The 18,255-nt window shown below is 45.4% G+C and overlaps 7 protein-coding genes across 7 annotated transcripts; 3 read left to right on the top strand and 4 right to left on the bottom strand.

The window, feature by feature from the left end:
• Positions 1-341: 341 nt before the first annotated feature.
• Positions 342-1,038, top strand: BGW36DRAFT_429009 (uncharacterized protein; the record flags this gene model as incomplete). Its single annotated transcript, XM_046220630.1, has 2 exons — positions 342-571; positions 621-1,038. 2 exons carry the CDS (start codon positions 342-344, stop codon positions 1,036-1,038), a joined length of 648 nt encoding a protein of 215 aa, XP_046070263.1.
• An 8-nt stretch (positions 1,039-1,046) lies between these two features.
• On the top strand, positions 1,047-1,637 carry BGW36DRAFT_197798 (uncharacterized protein). Its single transcript, XM_046209848.1, has one exon. It carries the CDS (start codon positions 1,184-1,186, stop codon positions 1,508-1,510), a length of 327 nt encoding a protein of 108 aa, XP_046070264.1. The 5' UTR covers positions 1,047-1,183; the 3' UTR covers positions 1,511-1,637.
• On the bottom strand, positions 1,543-2,863 carry BGW36DRAFT_344324 (ribosomal L28e protein family-domain-containing protein). Its single transcript, XM_046213168.1, has 2 exons — positions 2,740-2,863; positions 1,543-2,670 (listed from the first exon to the last, which is right to left on the bottom strand). The coding sequence occupies exons 1-2, from the start codon at positions 2,799-2,801 to the stop codon at positions 1,764-1,766; spliced, it is 969 nt and encodes a 322-aa protein (XP_046070265.1). The 5' UTR covers positions 2,802-2,863; the 3' UTR covers positions 1,543-1,763.
• A 2,159-nt stretch (positions 2,864-5,022) lies between these two features.
• BGW36DRAFT_408771 (transmembrane hyphal anastomosis protein Ham2/Far11) lies at positions 5,023-8,861 on the bottom strand. The gene is made up of 5 exons (XM_046219088.1): positions 6,590-8,861; positions 6,424-6,536; positions 6,216-6,364; positions 6,027-6,156; positions 5,023-5,978 (listed from the first exon to the last, which is right to left on the bottom strand). The coding sequence occupies exons 1-5, from the start codon at positions 8,540-8,542 to the stop codon at positions 5,147-5,149; spliced, it is 3,177 nt and encodes a 1,058-aa protein (XP_046070266.1). The 5' UTR covers positions 8,543-8,861; the 3' UTR covers positions 5,023-5,146.
• Positions 8,862-8,927: 66 nt separating this feature from the next.
• On the bottom strand, positions 8,928-10,093 carry BGW36DRAFT_382160 (PAP2 domain protein). Its single transcript, XM_046216490.1, has 3 exons — positions 9,864-10,093; positions 9,611-9,800; positions 8,928-9,548 (listed from the first exon to the last, which is right to left on the bottom strand). Exons 1-3 carry the CDS (start codon positions 9,915-9,917, stop codon positions 9,085-9,087), a joined length of 708 nt encoding a protein of 235 aa, XP_046070267.1. The 5' UTR covers positions 9,918-10,093; the 3' UTR covers positions 8,928-9,084.
• An 841-nt stretch (positions 10,094-10,934) lies between these two features.
• BGW36DRAFT_299338 (RING finger protein) lies at positions 10,935-12,941 on the top strand (the record flags this gene model as incomplete). The annotated part of the gene is made up of 1 exon (XM_046211522.1): positions 10,935-12,941. The coding sequence occupies one exon, from the start codon at positions 10,935-10,937 to the stop codon at positions 12,939-12,941; it is 2,007 nt and encodes a 668-aa protein (XP_046070268.1).
• Positions 12,942-14,208: 1,267 nt separating this feature from the next.
• On the bottom strand, positions 14,209-18,234 carry BGW36DRAFT_360836 (uncharacterized protein; the record flags this gene model as incomplete). Its single annotated transcript, XM_046214216.1, has 1 exon — positions 14,209-18,234. The coding sequence occupies one exon, from the start codon at positions 18,232-18,234 to the stop codon at positions 14,209-14,211; it is 4,026 nt and encodes a 1,341-aa protein (XP_046070269.1).
• Positions 18,235-18,255: the final 21 nt, after the last annotated feature.

The following is an 18,255-nucleotide window of genomic DNA, read 5'->3' on the forward strand; positions in this document are numbered from 1 at the left end:
CCGGAAGAGGGGTAGAGGAGAGGCGTGGGAACGTCTGGTAAATCAGCGGCCAAGAATCGTCATCCGCTGCAGATACTTAGACGAAATATAGGAAGTCGAAAACTTAAGCATAAGATGGCAGGCCTCACGGTGTAGGAGTTGTGTGAGTGAAGATGCAATAACACTCTCAATACCATGAATACCTGGAGGTGAAGTCCCCGTCTCAGAAGCGTCCCAGACTCGCGGCGGCCCACAACGCGGGCGGCGGCTTCCATGTGGAGCTCGTCCCTGCTGCACACGACTAGTCGACTACTTTATTTTTTTTGTTCGTCTTGACACAGCGCTCTCGCTGGTAACGATACATGTTCTGGTGGAATTCCCTTCAAGGCGCTCAATGGCACTCTACTTTTGTATTTGTTTTTGGCCAGCAAGCAGATTTCAATTCATCCTGCGAGAGTGTCACTGCGCTGCAGCACTTTGCCCGCACGGTGGCTACGAGCTATGACTCGGATTACCATTCAAGCTTATTGCGACCTATTAACTATTTACAGAAACTCCCTCGCGTTTTTTCAAAAACCACCGACCAATCATGGTCTCACTTGGAGCCAAAATGTGTATAAGCTCTGCTAAGCTGAGCGTAGTGAGTGCGGCGGAAACTTTGAAGGAGTAGTCGGCAGGGTCGAAAGTGTGCCTCTCGATGTCGATGAGGTCTTTGTTTTTTCTGGGTCTTTCCAAGAGAATGAAGGAAGTCTCTGGAACTTCAAGCTTGACAGCAAAGTTTTTACGTCCGGAGAAACTGAGCACATCAGCAATCAAGAAAAGGGGGCAGCCTCTGTAATCAGCAAAGAGGACGGCGATGAAAATATGAACGAATACATGCCCAGGAACCCAGAGATCTTGACGGATAATCACACGGAACACGATTCCCATACACGGAGTGCGAAAGAACCAATTAGAAACAAAGGTATCGCCGATGGCCGTCACAAGAAGAGCAAGAAGAAGGACAAAAGTGATCTGAAGGAAAAGAATGAAGAAGACAAGAAGCCTATGCTGATATAGCTGCTACAACTTCAAAAATTCAGCTGAAAAGACCCACTGAATTCTCAGCCTGAGAAATCCAATACTATTCAATCGTTTTAGCAAATGGGCATTGTTGATTATTCGTATTTTCATTTCTGTCCTCCCTTTTGCTGTCATTGGCGGAATGTCATATTTCAGAATAGCATCGAGCACATCGGCCCAAAGAGGCTGGACGATGAGTTGGTTGGCCGTGGAAATGGGAATACCCATACGACCGTTCCTTGCCAACGTGATTGCAAAGCAATTTTATGACACGTTTCGCATTCTACATCGTTTATGCATGAACCCGTCTGATCGTGGTGCCAGAGAGATGTTGACAGACAAACGCTTCTTTCACTGTAGGATATATTCTGCTGCTCGGTCTGCTAAGTGTCCCAGCTATTGGGGGGTTTATTGTAGTTGGGCCAAATGCTTGAGGATTTTGGCTCATGTTCTGTTTTGTGAATTATAAAATGGAAAAGATTTCTAGACCGGAAAACAAGGACTCTCAAATGGAGGTTGAATTTTTAAAAATTGTCTAACATGGCAACGGAATGCAGCAAAGCTGAAGAGACAAGAAAAATAATATGTAACATAAAATAGACAATGCTTTTATTAACAACGGAAACAAGGTATGTGAAAACCCTGGTGGCACTATTGCCGGAATCATCTGCGCATAACCTTTTTTCAAAAACGCCTCAAACGCCATCCATGAAGTCGATATTTTATGCCAACACACTCTCTGTTCCAGGACCTTCTGTTTCATACTCGATCTCGACGCGAGCACCCTTCTTGCGAGGTTTCGGGGGCGGTGCGGCTCTCTTGCGCTTCGTTCCAGGAGCAGGCTTCTGCTTTTCTTCAGCGGATGCGTCACTTCCCTCTTCATCGCTCTCGTCGTCCTCATCGTCATCGTCATAATCATCGCTCGAGTCAGCAGACTCGCTCCCAAGCCAGTCTTCAATATCTTCGAGGTCTTCTTCGTCTTCGTCCAGATCACTGACATATTCGATCTCGCCGACCCCTTCCTCCTCATCTTCATCATACTGCTCACCCTCATCAAGGTCTTCATCTCTTTCACCTTCTCCCTGTCTCTCCAGACCACGTAGGACCTTCTTCCAAATTCCCTCGTCCACATTGAGCGGCTGGTCGCCATAGGCACCGCTCCTCAATCGATCAATCAGTTCACGTTCAATGGCTCGCTCGATCTTAGCCGCTGATTCCGCCTTACGCTCACGAGTTTCTTCTCGTCGTCTAATCTTTGGTGCGAGCTTGGGGACAATCTTCTCGCCTAGCCTCTCTTCCTCCTTGGCAAGCTTTTTCATACGAATCGCGACTTGCGTCAAGCGCGTCAGACGCTGTTTGCACTTGTGTATCAAGAATTTCGGCCAGTATATCAATCGCTCGTCGAGTTGCTCGAGGGCCTTTGCGTAGTTGGAAGAGAGCTTGATTCGTTCCCACAATTTGCTGGGCATATGGGCACGTTCGATGGTTTTCATGTAGAGGTACATGGTGCCTGTTTCAGGGTCCGAGCGAACAGTGGCATAACGAGAATTTGCCAATGGACAGCTTTGTCGATTGCACAACCCAGTAACATTGTATTCATTGCGGCAGAAGTTTTGGCCTTTTGTTGTTCTAATTTATGGGCCGTTAGTTGACCAACAAAAAAAGAGTTTTAGGGGCAGATATGTAAGAATTGCATACTTAAGTTTGAAGGCACAGAATTGTTGGTTGATGACTTGCCACACAATTTCGTCGGACGCCATAGCTGAGGATTGTAGGGCCTTGCGACAGGCTTGAGGGAATAGGTGAAATGAAACACTCTTTGACTATACACAATGGCGGCTAGAAAAAAAATCCCGGCGCGAATAAATCACGTGATATGTTTCTTATCGGCGATTGCTTATCAGTAAACCCTTCCATATTTTGACGAACTTCGTCATTTTCATCACGAATCGAGAACAGACAAGAAAGGGAAAAAAGAAGTCGGACTGTCTAACTTACAAAATGGTATTTGAAAGCTGGACTGTTTATAATTTCTTTCTAGAAGCATGATCCTAGCCTTCGGTGTTCGTAATACCATTGAAGGTATCAAAGACGCCCTTACTTCTACTTTGTCAAGTTTAGTAATGAATCGGATTAGATAAATGATAATGAATTAAGTTCTAGCCAGCCATAATCAGATTTCTCTCACCCATTCTGTTTTCTTGGCATTGATGCCAAAGTGGGTGGTCTAGCCCTATGCAAATCTATTTGATGCTATTAAACAGGGGTTTCTCGGGCATTCCATATTGATCACCGAATTTTGGGCGGTCAATCCAATAATTTGAAATGTGTTTATAATAATGTCATTTTATTGTTTGGCTTTCAGTACCGCTCAAACCAAACGGATCCCGTCACGAAGCTAATCAATCCATCTATGGATAAAGGGCCCAGTATGGACAAATGGACTAGAACGTGATTTTAAGAGATGCTATGATGCAAACATAAGCCTTTTGAATATCCTTATCTGTGCGGTATACAACTTAGGAAAACGGTCTTTCTGGATCGTCCTTCTATCAAACCATGAATGTTTGGTGGTTCTTTATAGTGATTTCTAGTCAAACTAAGTCTGTGTGCATTACAAGAATGCGCTAGGCGTAGCTCAATTTATTTTCTCTACTTATATGACTTATATTCACAGCACTTCTTATTTAGTTTTTGATTCCCTTATGATAATTCCATCTAACCTTCAGGTATTTCTTCCACACTTATTGAGGTAAAAATTGATCTAAAATTCAAGAAGGACAGCCATAATGTTGCAGCCAAACTGTTCAGAAGGCAAAAGAAATACTTAGCATCTACACTCAGATACCGTCTTATTATACCTCTTGGAGGATACGAAAACCCGTTAAGAAGAAGAATTCAACAGAATACCCTCCCTCCTGCTGCTGCCTCCCGCGTCGTAGTCCTCAATTCTCGTGCGATTGATGTGACCAAAAGGTCAAAAAACCAGAACTTGTCAAGGACTACCTTGTAATACGTCACATCCTATGCATTTTTTGAGGTTACAACTAGGGATTTGACACATACGCTGAACTCCAGGATCACCTGGAAAGAGACCATCTCTACTGTGAGCCATGCAACTGCTTCGATCCTTCTGCTCAGGGGTTCGAAACACACAATATCCATACCCACAATATATGTGCGTTATCTGTAGAGAATATTTCATGACTTGCTCAAAATTGAATGGACATGTTAGCTGCCACCGCCCACGGATCATCTCCTGCGTTCTCTGTGGGAAAGACTTCGCCATGCTACCTGCTTTATTTAACCATATGGAGTCGGAGAAATGCGAAGGTGGACCCTTGAAAAACGATATCAAATGTCTCGTGGAGAAGTTTTGGGGAATGAAAACTTGATGGATAGGAATAATATGTCTTTCGATGGGGTGATTCGGTGCTTCACCTGTGGGCGAGATTACTACCGCCCGAGTGACTTCTTGCAGCACTTAGAGACTCTAAGCTGCATAAAAGGGTACTATCTAGGTAATTGTTCGACGGGGAAGCTTGTCGAGTTCATAAAAGCGAACTTAAAACGGGTTGTCGAAGCCCGCAGAAATGCAGCTGGTGAATATCCAAATTTTAAGAGGAAAGATACCCTCGTTCACCCAGGAGTGCCGGATCCGAGAAAGAATTTAGAGCCAACAAGTCATACTTGCAGAATGACTTCAAATTTCTTATCGAATTGAGGGTCTTTTTTTTGAAGTACATGTAGCCCCTTGACAGTGCTTGTGTGATTATTTGGTCTTCTGCTTACATGTAACCTAAACTATTCGGGGTTAGAGAATAGTTAGTTTCTCTGGAGATAGTTCTATGATGTGTATCTAACGTTTGAGTAAAATAACAGTGTATGTCTTGAATGACGAGCTACTGAATCTACCTTGCACATTGGTGCATTGCTTAGGTTATTACGGTCGCCATTTCTAGTTATGCAGAATTCGGCGCTCACGGAAGAAAGTTATAGCCATTTATTTAAAATGTATACTATGACTTGCTGAATTACAAACACTACGTGTCTATATCAACGTTGAAAGTGTCTTTTTTTAAAGTTAAACTGAAGTGAAATGAATCTACCAACCCTCCATCTGTAACGGACCTCCATCCCACTCAGTTGTGCCATTCGTCGGAGCACCTAGCTCCCTCTCATCACCAAGATCATTGAGAATATCATCACTATAAAGGCCCCAGCCCATAGCATCTAACTCTCTTGAGAAGAAATCCCTTTCTTCTTCGATCAGAGAGGCACCTTCTTCAATATTCATAACATCCCTATATTGACGCAAATGCCACCAGTGGGTAAGACCACGAAGTGCTTGTTCTAAGGGAAGTGCCTCTTCAACTTCAGCATCAACATCCGAACCTGCCAGCCAATCATCACGTAACTCTGGCCGGCAGTAAAGATAAATAGCAGTGATAACACGCATGTTAGTTTGACGCCATTTTCTACCGCAGTATGGAACTTGTGATTTGAAAAGCTTCAAAGTATATAGTCGTAGATCGGGATCTGGGATCTTTAACCCTTTCCGGAGGATCGTGCTTGACTTGTACTGAACGAGAAGGAGGCAGCGATGTGCTTTGTCGCGTGTGATCTTTTGCATTATATGTAGATAATTAATGGTCGAGAAGAAATTGCGGAAAGAATATGTCGTGATTGGATCCTTGGGAAGTAGTCCAGTTGGGTATCCTAGTTCGTCGACTTCTGGACGCAAAGAACCGTCTGAAAATTCCGAGGCTGCAGGTTTTTCTGGAGACACCCCCCGTACCGAAGAGCTGCCATCAAGTGATAGCCTGCGGCGGAGTATAGGCGGTGGTACAGCTTCATCTTCACCAGAAGAATCGCCATCTATGGAGTCGCCTTCTTCCGGGGCATATTGGGAATTACGCAGGCAGAAATTGAAAAAGCTAGACTTATTAACTGAGTTGCACCATGGATGATAAAGCTGGACATACCTCAGTTCTTTGCGGTCGTTTTGCTGAGATATCGCCTGATCTACGTCTTGATGAGCAAACATCTTCAATATTAATGGAAGATAATTCGAGTCTAGTAGCAGTTGCGTCATGTATTCGAATTTAAAGATGTCTGGGTAGTCCAGTTAGCATTATGTACTTACCAAGACGATATAGCAAATTGTGACTTACGGGATCTCTTGAACCATTTTAGCAAGAGTAACAAGGCACCCGAAACAGCCTTCCCCGTAATCTCACGAAGTCGAGCCATATCAATTTCTTCAACGTCGGTAGGAGGTTCCTCGTGTGCGGATCCACTTGAATGGTAACCATTGGCAGCCCTATATTGACTGTTAATTGATCAGATCCAGAGAAATAACATCTGAAGGCATTAATTTACCCCGAGCTGTGGCTGTTGTGGCTATTGACTTGATTCACTATGGCACTGACATTTGTCAAGATCACTTTTAATAAAACTATAACAATTGACTGCAGATGTGGCATTGCTTGTTTCTGAGAAGATGTTTAGCTTGCTGCTTGAAGATTAAATGTGGAGGAAGACTCACATAAAAAGCTTCGACTGCGTCCAAGCGGCGTTGGATATCTTCGTCGTCTGTTTCCACTTCTTTGGCTGTATCCTTATCTTTCTCATCCTTCGAAGAGTTGTTTGATTCATTGTCTTCTTGGTTATCGGATTTAAGGCTCATGTCCTCCATATTCCAGCCTCGCTCGAATTTCATAAATCGTTCACGTTCTTCCCATAATTGTCGTGTTGCCCGAGTCATTTTCACATGAGTAGAAAATAATTTTCCCGCTTCGATTATGGAAGCGGGAACATCACTACCCTCCCATTTCTTCCCAACTAGAGTGTCTTGCATCTCACTCGTGCCCTTTCCACCAATGTTATTGCTGGAGACATCTAGGGGAGGATACATGAAAGGGAAATTCTGATTCGTTTGATAGTTTTGCTTCTTTCCGGCCTTACCACCGGGACCAACTGGTGATGGCGGAGGTGATGGAGCAGGAGTAGCGATATGTACCGGCTGATGAATGATTGAACCACTGCCACCGGGGGCTGTAGACCCAGATGCAGAGAACAGCCCGTTCCCAGATGCTAGACGACTGGGGTGGTTAGGGAGAGGAGGAAGGATCGAGTTGTGCTCTAATTCTAAAGGTACTACAGGCGGCGGAGGGTTATATGACGGGTATTTGGACGTAACTTCCTGGCGGAAAATATGGTAATCAAGAGGAGACGCAGTCAAAAATGGTTCTCGGCGGTCAGCTGGGTCTTCTGGGATGTTCATGAGAGGCTCTAGTCTCTTCTTCGCATCCTTCAAGCTCTCGCTTCCGCCAAATATAAGGAGAATAGATTTCCAGAAGAGTAGGATGATACGTGTGAAAGGTATGCTGGCGGAATCATCCCAGCGTAATCCAGCGACGATTTCTATAAGAGCAACGAGTAAACTGGGCTCCAGACTAGCAATGGAATTTCTTAAGTCCACATTTTGTCTATCAAGAGACTCCAGTCGCCTGGCAACTTCAACAGCAAAATATAGACATGTCAGAATGAGATTGGCCTCACGCTCACGGGCTATGAGGTATGCTGCATGCTCTTTCTCATTGTCCAAGTCAATAGACTCGGTGTCCACTAAGCTTCTCTCTTTGTCGTAAACGACCCTCATATATTCGAAAAGTTTGGGAATACCGTCACATTCGTGCACTAGAAGTACATTGTTGACGATCCACTCGATTTGAAGGGACTTCAATTTGGGAGTTTCCGCTTTTTCTTGCTCTGTGGGTTCGTCAGGATAATCATCCACAGATCTTCCAGCAGTCGACCCCCATACACCGCACATCGCGTAGCAAATGGCTTCCAATGCTTCAATGCGAGAAAACATATCCTCATGGTCCAAATTGACTAGAAGAGAGTTGACGAAAGATTTTCGAAGATCACGGCCGACATCTAGCCACGAAGGATCCGGATGTAGAGAGCTTTGTTGACAAAAATCTTGCCATTGTTGCTCAAATGACACCTTAGACCCGAGTAGCATCATACGCTCTGGCTCGCTGTATTGGAACCACTCGTCGAGCTCTTCTGGGAAAGACTGACAGTCGGCATAGCGAAATGCATATGCTTGCTGCTCAAATCGCGGCATATCTTGTACTATCTTTTTCAACTGGGCAAGACTGAGCGAATCTGGTGCTAACTCAGTCGCCTGTTGGCCAGGAGCAGGAGGGGGTGGCTGCAGGGGTGGTGGAGGCGCAACCCCATCACGCCTTATTGCCGGTCGTCCTGTTTGCCTTGGATCTCGAGAGCCAGGGACCTGTTGGACCTGATCTTCAATGAGAGGAGATGGTTCGAGGGTGAGCCCATCGACAACTTCTGCCATTAGTTGTTCATCAGGAATAGGTGATATATCGGTGCCAGTCTGGTCAACTTCATCTGCCTTGACGATGACCTGGCTAGGCTCATCGCCTTCAATGGGGTCGGCTGACATCTTGTAATGTAATGTAGACATGCCCTAGCCTGAGTGGAATTGATAAGCTCCCCACCACGGAACTTGAAAACGCGTAACCGAACTGAACATCAAAAGACTTTTAACAACGCCACAATGACTCACTTAAGATGAAAATTTCCCTGAGAAGTAGCTGCTATAGCCCATCTTCACAATAGTCTAAAGGCTACAATGCCATCCATTATGAAAGATGCACACCTATGTATGTGTTTTGAAGATCGGAGCGGATTATCGGATCGGCCTTTCTGTGGGTCAGTCATGTGACCAGTCCAATCATAATGTCGGGGATTGAGACTTTAACTATTTTGAGTTATACTTCGTCACCAAACTAACATAAAGTGTATAAGAGCAGTCCCTACCCATGTAAAATAATCATTATCTAATCGGATACATGTACTGGCTAGTATAAATGTTGACTTCACAGTTTACTTGGGAGTCGGATACCGAATAATGGACAATATATGAGATTATATTTCGTATGTACGTTTGAAGGGTATCACATAAGCTTAAACATCCAAAGAGTGTATATTTTGGAGACGATGGGATTATTTCGATTTACGCGAGCTTTCACTATCCTCGCGTTGCTTCAGCATTCTTCGAGCTTCCCAACGCTGCCATCCAGCTTCAGTGAGGTCTTCACTCACTACTAGATCCCTGACTCGTAATGCACGGGATAACGGAAACTCGAGTGCCCAGTCAATCCACCCTGTTGTCCGCAAGAAAGAAATCGTGAAGAACCAAGCGACGGACAACAATACACCTGCCGCGAACCCAGCCAGAACCTGCTTCTTGGTGTGGTAGTTCAGATACAGTCGACTGATGGCGACAGCACTCGCACCGACACAGGCGAGGACGGATACGGCAGCTCTTTGGATAAAGGTTGTGGCGTTTGGCGTGACAGAGAAGTTTGGCTTGTGTCTAAGAAGAAGGAACAAAGTGATATAACACGAGAAGTAGGCCACAAACTGGGCGTGTGAGGAAGGCATTCCGTAGCCTTTGCCATGCATGTCTGGTGGAGGCAAAAATTATCAGTTTTGGTCATGAAGGAGAATTTGTTCAAGGCGTTTTTACATTTAGGTCTTTCTTCTCGAATGAGCCTCTTTAGTGCAAAGTTCAAGGCTTCGCATCCCAGCTGACCCGCGAACATCAATATTATTTCAACCTCCCTCGAGGCCCAAATAAGAGCAACGTAAGTGACGCATAATACCTGCGGAACAAGGGCTAGCCAGGCGGAGGCATACGAAACGATATCGGTAGGATTCTAATAGAATTGCATTAGCTCAAGATGCTCAACTGTAGTATCAATATCCATAGGGCAGCTCACGTAGTGCACATGTGTCAGGGACAGTGATGCTAACGGCTGCTCGGACGCCGACATGATTGGGGTTGTTGGAGATGGTATTCAAAATCAGATTGCCAGACAGACAATGGACATATTGCTCATTTAGGTCAAAGGAAAGGAAGCCAGCGGAGGACAAATGTAGCTAGCTATCTGCTCATTGTCTGTGACTTAGTCAGTGTCCATGACAGCGGACGAGAGGTGGCTGGTTGTTTGTTGCAGCTTCGTCATAATACTTGTTCTCAAGTAGCCGCTGTTAGCTCCGCGAGGCGAGCCTTGCTGCCTCAGGCACTACTATTCTGTAGCTTGCGGGGTGGCATGTCACGTGCGAGGGGCACTGAGCGAGATAAGGCACGCCACATTGCTTGCGACTTACTGATTGCACGCCCAACCAGCGGGGCTCGGAGACTTTGTTGGTCTGCAGAAAACGGCGTTGATGCCCATCGGCGGACCTCGATGCTTTGGTTTGTTTACGAAATTTTTTTCCAATAATTTTAATTGTTTGTCTGTTTCCTGCGTGCGTTTCTGTCTCTCTCCCATTTCGGCAGGAACCTTCCTTGGTTAGCAGCCTCACTATCAAATCATGAAGGCTCTTTCTCTTGTGCCTCACCCAACATCTTTCCCATTACGGTGGCCAGCGCATTTTGTCCACTTATTTCCAATACAGCTATTGCACTTGGCTTTTACCTACTCACGCCACGTTTACCGACAGACAGGCACAATCCCTCCCTGATTCGTGTGTTGAGCACTGGGCCCAGAAACACGCGCCAATCCTAGCCCGGATATTTCCAGAACTTTTTATATCGCCACATTCCATTTTTTTGCACCCCACGGTCCTGGACGTGCTTTGGGGATGGTTTACTGGAAAGGAAGTTCATAATATAACTAGTTCGAACAAAGACTTTTATGTCCATTACCCGGCCGCCTGCCTTGCCATTCTTGACCATGTCGCCTTAGCATCCGCCTCTCAAGATGCAGAGCTGCCTGTAATATAGGAATCGAAACATCAGTCTTTTGTTGGGTAGCACGGAGAATTCACAGCCCAGATAGCCGGTGATGGCGATAATCGTCCCCATTCCCGAAGAGGATGATCGGGCGATGGAGCTTTCCTCCATCGCCGCCATCTTTCCAGAAATCAGAATCGATGAGCGATGTCCATTTAGAGCCTCGTTAGATATCCCCGTTACGCCGTCTTCTCCGTTGCTGGTTCAGTTTGAACCAGGCCCTGAGCATTTCCAGCCTCCCATGACCCCACCGACCTCGTTCGATACAAATGATACAGGGGTGGACGCAGAGAATCTTGATGGAAATGCGCGAAGAGCCGCCCGGAACGGACAGGATATACATAATTTGTCACATTTACCACCTTTGACATTGGACATAGAACTCCCACTAGGTTATCCTTCGGAGAAGCCGCCTATATTCAACATCACCACCAGCCCACCGTGGCTCCCGCCAACCCAAATCCTCAAGTTGAAAAGGGATGGCAAAAGATTATGGGAAGAATGTGGGAAAGACATGGTTGTTTACACATATATTGATCATCTACAACAAATGACCGATGGTGCTTTTGGCATCGCAGATGGCCACGATGAGCCTATCAAGCTTCTCCGCGGATTGAAGATTGCACTGCTGGATTTCGACATCAAAACCAAAAGGGAAAGGTTTGAACAGGAGACTTTCGAATGCGGTGTTTGTTTAGAGCCGAAGAAAGGCGTGAATTGCCACCGCATGTTGCTCTGTTCGCATGTGTTCTGCATTCCATGCCTACAAGGATTCTATAACAGCTGCATATCTGAAGGGGACGTTGATAATGTCAGATGTATGGCCCCAGATTGCGGCAAGGAGCCCAACCTTCCAATTGCTCAAGTTCAACAACATCAAGATGCTACCGTAACCTCCAAACGGAAGAAGAAAAAGAAGCAGGATCGATGTATTATTCCTAGCGAGCTTCTTCAGATTCCCCTGGAACAAGAGATGGTTCAACGATACGTGTTTTTGAAACGGAAAAAGAAACTCGAGTCAGACAAGACCACGGTCTATTGTCCCCGGAAATGGTGTCAAGGGGCAGCCCGATCTAAGAAGCATCCGAAGCCCGATGATCCTATGGTCGATGATTTTAGCGAATCAGATGATGATGATAACATCATGAATTTCGATCCCATGGGCGAAGAAGCTCAACTGCCACCAATGGCTGATCGACTTGCAATTTGTGAGGACTGTGACTATGCTTTCTGCTGCGTATGCCAAAAAGGATGGCATGGAGAATTGGCAAGGTGCTTACCACGACGAGAAGCAGAGCTCTCGGCAGAAGAGAAGGCTACGGAAGAGTACATGAAGATGTATACGAGACAATGCCCGACATGTAAATCACCATGCCAAAAACTTATGGGATGCAACCATATGATCTGCTTTCATTGCAATACTCATTTTTGCTATCTTTGCTCCGCCTGGCTGTCTGAAGACAGCCCATATCTGCATTTTAACACATTGGATAGCAGCTGTTTCAATCGACTTTGGGAGCTTGAAGGTGGTGACGGCGTTGATCCAGACGGAGTGGCAGAACTCCATCAGATACCCGCGAATATAGTGGATTTTGATGATGCCAGCGACGATGGGGGAATCTCAGATGACCCTGATGTTGAGGATGACCACCCTGCTTGGGAGTTTGCACCACAGGATAACGACACTGACAGCAGCGATGATGACGATGGTCCAGCTCGACGGCGACCTCCACCTCCGGCTCCAGTTCCTCCTCGAGTAATGCCCGTTGCTGGTGAAGCGCATGGAAATCAAGGAGCAGACGATCACGGTCTCGATGCGGCTGGCAGAGCTGCGGCTGCAGAGCGTCAAGCACAAGCTCTTGCTATGGCTCAAATAAGAGATCGGCAAGGTGCACGTGAAGCATTTCCTCGTCCTCCGCATCGCGCAGGAGCAGGTCTACAAGTACGCCGTAATGCGGGAGGCTTTCAGCCAGTTCGACAAGAGGGTCTTCAGCGATTCCTTGAACTTGTTCAAAACGACCAGGAGGATGAATGGGACAGCGACGAACTCGATGAATGAAAACCAATTCTCTTTTTAGCATATGTATAATTTTCGCTTCTCAGAGGCCTTTCACGAAACTGAAACGTATTCCTTTCAGAGTAACTTTTCTGTATATTGACAAATTCTAGCATTTTATGTTATGGTGTCTTTTGTTTGAAAACAACCTTGCATATTTCATACGAAGCCATGACTTTTGATGACATCTGTTTTTAATCTCGGAATATACGCGCACATTTCATGTCTGTTTTTCTCATGAATAGATTCCTTTGCAATTTAGAAGAGACACGCAAGGGAATACCAACAATGGGGGTTTTCTATTTGTCGTTTACTGTCATGTCAATAGTTGACAGTAGTAATTCGATGTTGTATACAAATCCGTCGATCTAAATCAATGCTTAGATTACAAAAATGAAGAAATAGCTTTGGGATGACTCCTACATCGCAAATAATAATCGACAAAGACCTAGCTATTCATCAATTTATAGGGAAAAAATATGCCCGCATATAGTTATAATATCCATAAGTTGTTGAGTGGCACATGCAGACATTACATCAATGATTCAAAATACTAGTTGATTTGCCTTGTTGTCTTTGTTTGATTTGATGTATTCATGACCATCAATTCTAGATAATAGCTTAATACCTAGCTATAAATCTAGCATTTGAAACCAATTAAAAATATTGACTGTTTGGTATGTCGAAAATTCTTGCAGAATTGTAAGTATGTAGACTTGAATCGAAGCCCCAGCCGCTTACTTCGTAATTTCTGTCTCAATCTACATATGATACAAAAAAACGAACACTTAGAAATAAAAACAACTGAGTATAAATGAACCCAATGCAGATGGAATATCCGAACAATAATGATATATGGGTAGATCAGACAAAAAAAGCAAGGGAAAAGTAAATTAACAGTATCAAATAGCGCCAAATGAAGAAACGAATAGGATGTTGGGAGCTACTGCTCATGCCTATCTATTATGCCCTATTCCATCTGTCCGGTCCGGCTCCATCCCCCCTAGATATATGCGAACGCTAATGCAGGTTGTATGTGTACCAAACCAAAATGCTGAACAATAAAAGACCAAGAACTCGATAATGGGTATTTGCAACAAACATGAACGCCGGTTATGATGAATATTGTTGAAGTTCAAGTGAAAACGAATGTGACGAACTTGAAGATGTGAAGCTGTGGGGAATAACAAGCTTGAAAATAGAAATTTGTTGTGATCACACCACATACGTAGATGTGATAAGACATGAAGATGATAGTGGAAAATCGGGATTATGATTGCTCGTGAGCTCCGAGGCCCTTCAACATGACACGCTTGTTACGACCAGCTGCACCAATGTCACTGACACTACGGATACTCATTCTCGAGGAACTGTGTTGTTCACGGTCTAGGCGAGGATCCGTTTGTTTTGGTGTTTGCTTGACATTGGATGAAGTTCGTCGCGCCTGACCAACGACATTTTCCACCCAGGCTTCGCTCTCAGGAGTCATCGACACAAGTCTAGTTCGTGGATTGGGCCCAGCAAGACCAAGAGGCGTAGTAGACTGAGAATGATGAGTTCTAGCAGACCCCGGGTGCGGAGAGTAGACGCTTGAGCCATCACCAAGAATAGAGGACATGCTGACTGAGTTAATAGAAGAAACCGAACTTCGTCGAGCTGAAGGAAAGGTTGGGAGAGGCAGGTTATCAGCAGCTATATCAATGTTTTCGGCCGTAAGAGCTGGAAGTTCGGTGGGTTTCGAAGGTTGTCTGGTCTTGCGAACGGAAAGAGAAGACCCTGGCCTGTTACTCATAACTGACGTGGGGCGTGGGACACTTGGAGTGTTTTCGTTAGATAGAGGCATTGGAGAGCCGGGAGATGTCGATAATGTAGGTAGACCTTTGACCTCAACTTGACTCTTTGAAGGTGTTTGACGGCTGTGGTGTATAACATATTCGCGAAGATATTCGCGCAAATCAGCCCATCCACCACCGACACGGACCATGACCCGCTCGCCATCCTCGCCAACAGTACGTACGAAAAGTTTCGTTGGCTGTGGTTTTCCACGATGGTGCAAATGATAGACTCTTACCGTCTTGTCCTCACTCTTATGAGAAGTTGCTCGTCTGGGGCGAGAAGTAGGAGTAAAGGACCCTGAAGGCGTAGGGGTACCAGCTCGACTTGGAGTTGAAAAAGGAGATCGCGAGCCTAAACGGCTTTTCATTGACGTCGAGATGGATGATACTACTGACTGTTGATCCAAATCAGTCGTTGGATTGTTGCTGAGACGAATTTGACCAGGTATGCCTGTTAGAATGGAATGGATTTTTTCGTGTAAATCGTTATCAGTCTCGTTGACTGGCCGCATGGCGAACGATCCACCATCAGTGGAGAAAGAAAATTTTCTTCTTGACGTCTCTCCCATATCAGAACCAGAAACAAAAGAGTCGATGCTTTCCATGCTTGGTTGGTTATGTAAATGAGTCCTGGGAGTAAGCAGGGAAGTGTTCGAGGACTTCCGGTTTAACGAAACAGGTTTCGAAACATGGGCATTTTGAGAAGACAAAGCTCTATATCGTGGATGAAGTCGACTGCTAATGGTTTCCGTGTCTACCGAATCAGACTGATGTCTCTTATCACTCCCAACGACCTTGTTCAGAGACGATATGGTGCCTCGCATCACGCTAGAGCTAGGCCCTCTTAAAGCTCGCCGAGGAACTGCTTCAGGTGGTGGGGACTCGCTATCATTGCGAAATGGGCTGTCTTTAATGTCTTTGTTTAGATATTGCGGGATATCTGACAGCCTTCCAGGTGTTGAGAAGGCATTATGTCTGTAACTATCATCTGCTGAATAACTCGCATCGGACTCGTCGTCAATAAAGCGTTGCAGAGGTAAACTTGCGTTGTTATTGTGCTGATATATTTGTAGCTTTTGTAGCATGGAATCATCTAGTTTGGGTGAGAGCTTCTCCCGAAGGGTACGATCACTGTCATTGCTAACAAGCCCGGGTGAAGAGTGAAGGGTCAAAAAAGGTTTCTTGGGTTCAATAGAAGGCGACTTGGAACGAGATAATTTAATATCCTCCGTATTTTGAGATACATCGTTGCCGAAAAAATGATTTTCAGCAAGCTCGATCGACTGAATTGGCTCATCTCGATTCACAAGCATTGTATGATTGGAAGGTGGGTCTAAAATAGGTTGATCGGACGTAGTGTTAGATGGTGATTTAGAGTTGCTTTCGTCTGATGAATATCCTGTAAAATTTTCAATAACTTCTGATACGGCTATACCAGGGTGTGAATTGTTTGACTGAGCAAGTCGTGGTGTTGATATGTCGATTGGCGACTTAGGTGTAGGAGCATCGCGGTCAATATCTAGAATTACTTCATTGGAGACGTCTTCATGCTTTTTAGACTCGGACTCCGCAGAGATACCGTCATGTGGGACGAAAGGTAAGAGCTGAAGCTCGGAATGCAAAGGAACCGTAGATGAGGATATGACTTGATTTGTTGTGTCCAATAAAGCAAGCTGTGACTGCGTACCGGCTTCATTTTCCATAGCCAAGTGCAGTGCTGTTGAATGTACGTCAACAGAGGTTTTGGGAGTTGGTACATCTGCAACTGGCATTGGCGAGATCTCTGATATATCAAAAGTTGTGAGCTCAGGAACTCGGTCGAGAGGCTCTGATTGAAGAGTTACTTGGGCATTCGTTGCTTTATTGGCTCCAAAATCTGTGACTTGGCAGTCTGTTATATTAAGAGCCGTATTTTGGGTTGCCTTGGCGTCATCAATACTAGTCTGACCATCGGATTGCTCTGGTTGGAGACTAACTTCTGAGTTCAAACGGAGACAGCTCTCTGTTGACTCTTCCACGGATGTTGATATGGCACCGGAAGATTCAGGAATGGGATTAGCACTTTTATTTGTGTCTTGTGTGCTAGACGCAGTGGATTGAGTCATAGTCTCATCTGTAGTTATAGAGACACTCTCTTTTGGATCTTTCATAATGATTAAGTCCTTAGGTGGGGATTTAGTAGCCAACTCCTTTGTAGGGACCAAGTAATTATCTGGGTCTTCTAATATCGGAGTGATGGTGGCCTTTGTAAGCACATCACTCTGGTTCTTCATGTGGGTTGAAATTGTGATGAAGTTCTCCGTTGACGTAATCGTAGATTCGTTCCTGTCGTTGCCCTCTAACCCGTCTCCTGATTTATCTGGGCAGGGAATTTCTGGATTTTCTTCTGCAACAGCCAATGTAACAGTTTCCTTACTCTCTTGCTGCCCTTGCGGGTCTTTTGGTAACTCAGAACGTCGCCATTCTCGTTCGAATGCCAGTCGCTCTGCATTCTGAGCCCAATCAATAAAGTCTGCCTCAAGAGAGTCCATCCGGTCAATCCACGCCTCAGGGAGGGAGTCCTCGCAAGTCTCTAGCGCATCAAGTATCATATCCATCCTCAAACCAGCCATGGCGATTGACTGCCCAAGTTTCTCCTTCTTTGAATGAACAACACTGATGGAAATATATTCCTCTTCATCTGTCCTCTCCAACGATTGCAACGCAGAATCCAGAGCTGTTCGTGCGATATCGATTGATTCTAGGAGGCTAGGGACCTGTCTTACAACAAGCAGCCGGACCTTCCAGGTACCCAAAAGTCTATTAAGTCGGGCTAAAGTGGGAAGTGCTCGAAGGATGGTTGCCGTAATGACTGTAGCGAAGTCACTCAGTTGCATATAAGTGAACGGAGGTGCTGAGATAGAGCTCATAGAACTGTTCGCGGAAGATGGCCGGGAGCGACCTGGTACGTGAACGCTGATAATGTGTTCTTTCAGCTCCTCAATTTTCAAATTATCAACACCATTCCTTATTTCTTCTATCCGAATTTCGTATTTGGAGACTAGTGGTAACGGAAGACTACCGTAATAGTCCTGGTTATTAAGGAAGTCGGTAGGGGGGATAAAGCCTTTTCCTATGGGGACACTTTTCCCTGTTTGCCATGGCCATTCTTGTAGCTCTCTCAACCAGCCCTTCAGTTTCTGAGCTGCTATGGCTGCCCGAGCCCCGATTGCCCTATCGTCAGGAGAGACCTGAGACATGGACTGGACCAAAATGTCTTTAGCGTGTCGTTCATGTTTGGGAACTGCGTTGATTGCCGCGAGCGCATCGAGGATTGCTTCAGGAGAAAGGCCAGCTAGAAGGGGATCTTGATCGTTCGAAAGAATTTGTGGTTTACGCTTCGGAGATCGTAACGGGGTGTGGGGAGTCGGCGGGGGAGGAATGCGGACCGAAAGCAGAGAATGTGATAAACTGTCGGCCATGTCGACCAGTGACCAGTAGAG

The sequence above is a fragment of the Talaromyces proteolyticus genome (assembly GCF_021365285.1).
Source record: "Talaromyces proteolyticus strain PMI_201 chromosome Unknown BGW36scaffold_8, whole genome shotgun sequence".
In the NCBI taxonomy this organism is placed as follows: Eukaryota; Fungi; Ascomycota; class Eurotiomycetes; order Eurotiales; family Trichocomaceae; genus Talaromyces; species Talaromyces proteolyticus.

Coding starts and splice junctions, on each gene's coding strand:
- BGW36DRAFT_197798 (XM_046209848.1), top strand. CDS start 1,184: ATGTCATATTTCAGAATAGCATCGAGCACATCGGCCCAAAGAGGCTGG.
- BGW36DRAFT_382160 (XM_046216490.1), bottom strand. CDS start 9,917: ATGTCGGCGTCCGAGCAGCCGTTAGCATCACTGTCCCTGACACATGTG. Junction 9,801..9,863: donor CCCTGACACATGTGCACTAC/GTGAGCTGCCCT, acceptor CAATTCTATTAG/AATCCTACCGATATCGTTTC. Junction 9,549..9,610: donor TCGAGAAGAAAGACCTAAAT/GTAAAAACGCCT, acceptor TGCCTCCACCAG/ACATGCATGGCAAAGGCTAC.
- BGW36DRAFT_408771 (XM_046219088.1), bottom strand. CDS start 8,542: ATGTCTACATTACATTACAAGATGTCAGCCGACCCCATTGAAGGCGAT. Junction 6,537..6,589: donor ACGCAGTCGAAGCTTTTTAT/GTGAGTCTTCCT, acceptor ACATCTTCTCAG/AAACAAGCAATGCCACATCT. Junction 5,979..6,026: donor AACGACCGCAAAGAACTGAG/GTATGTCCAGCT, acceptor TAATAAGTCTAG/CTTTTTCAATTTCTGCCTGC.
- BGW36DRAFT_344324 (XM_046213168.1), bottom strand. CDS start 2,801: ATGGCGTCCGACGAAATTGTGTGGCAAGTCATCAACCAACAATTCTGT. Junction 2,671..2,739: donor TTCTGTGCCTTCAAACTTAA/GTATGCAATTCT, acceptor CCCATAAATTAG/AACAACAAAAGGCCAAAACT.